The sequence below is a fragment of the Alligator sinensis genome, unplaced genomic scaffold (assembly GCF_000455745.1).
Source record: "Alligator sinensis unplaced genomic scaffold, ASM45574v1 scaffold144_4, whole genome shotgun sequence".
Lineage (NCBI taxonomy): Eukaryota > Metazoa > Chordata > Crocodylia > Alligatoridae > Alligator > Alligator sinensis.
This window is the reverse complement of record NW_005842190.1, coordinates 446,713-449,468: the sequence shown is the minus strand read 5'-3', so window position 1 is coordinate 449,468 and position 2,756 is coordinate 446,713. Positions and strand designations below refer to the sequence as shown.

Sequence of the window (2,756 nt, the reverse complement as noted above, 5' to 3'; positions counted from 1 at the left end):
AGCACAGAAGCAGTCACCAATTGCCTCTAAACCCAAATATATTCCCTCATCATTGTGTTGCTATTGCAGTAACATTGAGTTCTTAACCTCTTCTTGCCCATATCTCCTAATCACATGCTATTGGTCACAGCCACCTCCTTTATTCTCTGTTTGAAGTCCTTTTATAAGCTTATAGCAAGAGAATCAGAAGTTTCAAATGATATTATAAATACCAAAAAAAATATTTTTAGACTTTTCCAAATAAGTTAACATTTAATATTGGAAGAAAGATAGAGAAGCCAAAAGAGTTTAATGTTAATTGTTTTTATCCACACCTACACCCATGCATGTAATAAATATCACTGGTTTTCATGCTGATCTAATCACTATCCAGGTGGAAATCTGGACTTTTTGGAATTTCTTAGGATGAATCTTTAAGTCTCCTGCTCAGACTTACTTGTCAAATGAAGTCAGTTGTTGCAAAAGATGTCTCTAGCTAATGTTATACCCCTCTTCATCTTTAAAGGTTTGGAGACACCTCATTACAAGAAGTAATTAATATGGAGAGCTTGGTTCGGTTGAATTCATATTTTGAACAGTTCAAAGAAGTTTTGCCTGATGATTGTAAGTACTCAGAGAAGACTGATATTTTTTTGAATTGCTGACTGTTTGTATCAAATTAGTTGTTTGATATTAAAAATGAACCAACATGTATGGAACAAGAGCAGTGATAAAACTGCTTTAGTTTCAAAGAATTAAGAAGTGTTTCATAATGTAATCTAAATCTTATTCTTACTGACTTTTTATCCTATCAACACAACCTAAAGCAGTATCACTGCAAAGGAAAAAACTATAAAAGTGACTGTTTTCACAGTATTACCAGGACAAGAGCTCTGCCTCTAGCTCCATATATGTGATGGCCCATGTTGGGATAGCAAATGACCATACTTTCAGGAACATGCCTCTGCCTCATCTTTTAAACTCTTACAGAATGATATAATTTGCAGTCAGTGAGGTGTTACTAAACAGTGGAGAGCCACTTTCTGGTATAGGTACCAAGGCTACAATGTTGTCTACCCTGCATACATGGGCAAATGTTTTGTGCATTATTCTTTTATCTGGGACAGTAATATAATATAGTTGCACACAGCAGAAACTTTAGAAATCTTTCTGCACCATTTTGAAGGAGGATCCTTCTTATGCTGTTATGCCCCACACCATATTCATGGGTTTTCTATCAGAAATACACAAAAACAAATACAAAAAGCATTCAAATAGCCATTCAAATGCTTCCTAACTAAGGCATGCTATATACCTCCTTCAAGTCAGAGCTACGGAACATAACATATTTTTGTGTTGGTAAAATAGTTTTACAAAAGGCAGAAGTACATATTTAAAAAAAAAAAGGTGCTGTTTGCCACTACTTCCACTTCTCCTTCCACAGCAGCATATGTGTATTTCTCTTACTTGAGACTTGCTTATAGAAACATAGTGTTCTGAGTAAGTAAATCATGAAACCCTGACAAATGTAACATGCACCCTGAGCAACACAAACAAACCAGAAAAACTCCCAGCTTTGAGAGCATCTTGTAACAGTACTTCATCACATTAAACTTCCCGTCACTGGCGTGTTTGTTCCTGATAAACACAGCAAATTCTAATTCTTATTGTAACACAATTTGAACAAATGCTTTATGATAATATATAAACATTTTGTATAGCAATACGAAAGATTTTTCAGGTGCCCAGAAAAAATTCTGAGTATCCTATAAAAAGCTAGGGTGGTTTGAGTTATAAACAGTTATATGCTTGTTGAGGGAAAGTTCCAAAGGGTGGTTTTTGTCCTGCTTTTGTTCCCTGCAGGAGCCCATTGTGGCAGTGGTCAAGGAGGGTTCAGTTAAGATAGATGCTTTTCCCCATGGGCCCATGTCAAACCTAGATACAGCAAGGAGAACATGTACACTTTTTTCCAAGGTGATCTGGAAATGCAGGCTACAAAGCAGGTGGTTGGTATCAGCATCTACTCTAGTGCAATGGGACAAATAGCCAGTGGGTAAGATGCCGGCTGCTTGTTTAAGGGAAGGAGCATTCTTTGGAGAGACAAGGTCACTTAAATAGAGACTCGGGAGGCAGCAGCTAAGGTGATTGCTTCATAAAAGCAAATCCAGTGTCAGAAAACCCAAGCACCAGGATTTGTATGGCACAAGTTACACTATCTGTTGTAGAGACAGACTGAAGAATGTTCCCTTCTCTATTTTATCATCTTAGCTTGTTGAAAGACATTTAGTCAGACGTTAAGTGCCCACCCTATGGCAGGCCTTTTCGTCTTGGTGTAAGGAACAGGCAGGGCATACCATAATAGGAAACAACTGTGTTCACGTACTGCTTTTTGCTGCCTTGGTACCATCTGAGAGAAGATACATGGTCAAAAATCTCAACTATTTATTTCACTAATTGTTTATTTTGTCACATAATAATTCTCTGAACAGTATATATCACTTCATTGCTTCCTAAAAGCAATTCCAGTGTTGGAAGACCCAAGCACCAGGATTTGTATGCCACAAGTTATACTATCTATTGTACAGACAGAGACAGAGTGAAGACTGTTGCCAGTAGGTCAAGGGAAGTGATTATTCTCCTCTATTCAGCACTGGGTAGGCCACATCTGGAGTACTGTATTTGGTTTTGGGCCCCCACTACAGAAAGGATGTGGACAAATTGGAGAGAGTCCAGCGGAGGGTAACAAAAATGTTGAGGGGGTTGGGGGACGTGACTTA

The 2,756-nt window shown here is 37.9% G+C and overlaps 1 protein-coding gene across 11 annotated transcripts in view; it reads left to right on the top strand.

Moving 5' to 3' along the window:
- Window positions 1-2,756, top strand: part of INPP4A (inositol polyphosphate-4-phosphatase type I A) — a 203,496-nt gene that overhangs the window by 181,535 nt on the left and 19,205 nt on the right. For all 11 annotated transcript variants that reach the window (XM_025207241.1, XM_014521173.2, XM_025207237.1 and 8 more), the window contains one exon: window positions 506-603. In XM_025207241.1, the coding sequence (XP_025063026.1) occupies window positions 506-603 (98 nt within the window). The remainder of the gene's footprint in view (window positions 1-505; window positions 604-2,756) is intronic.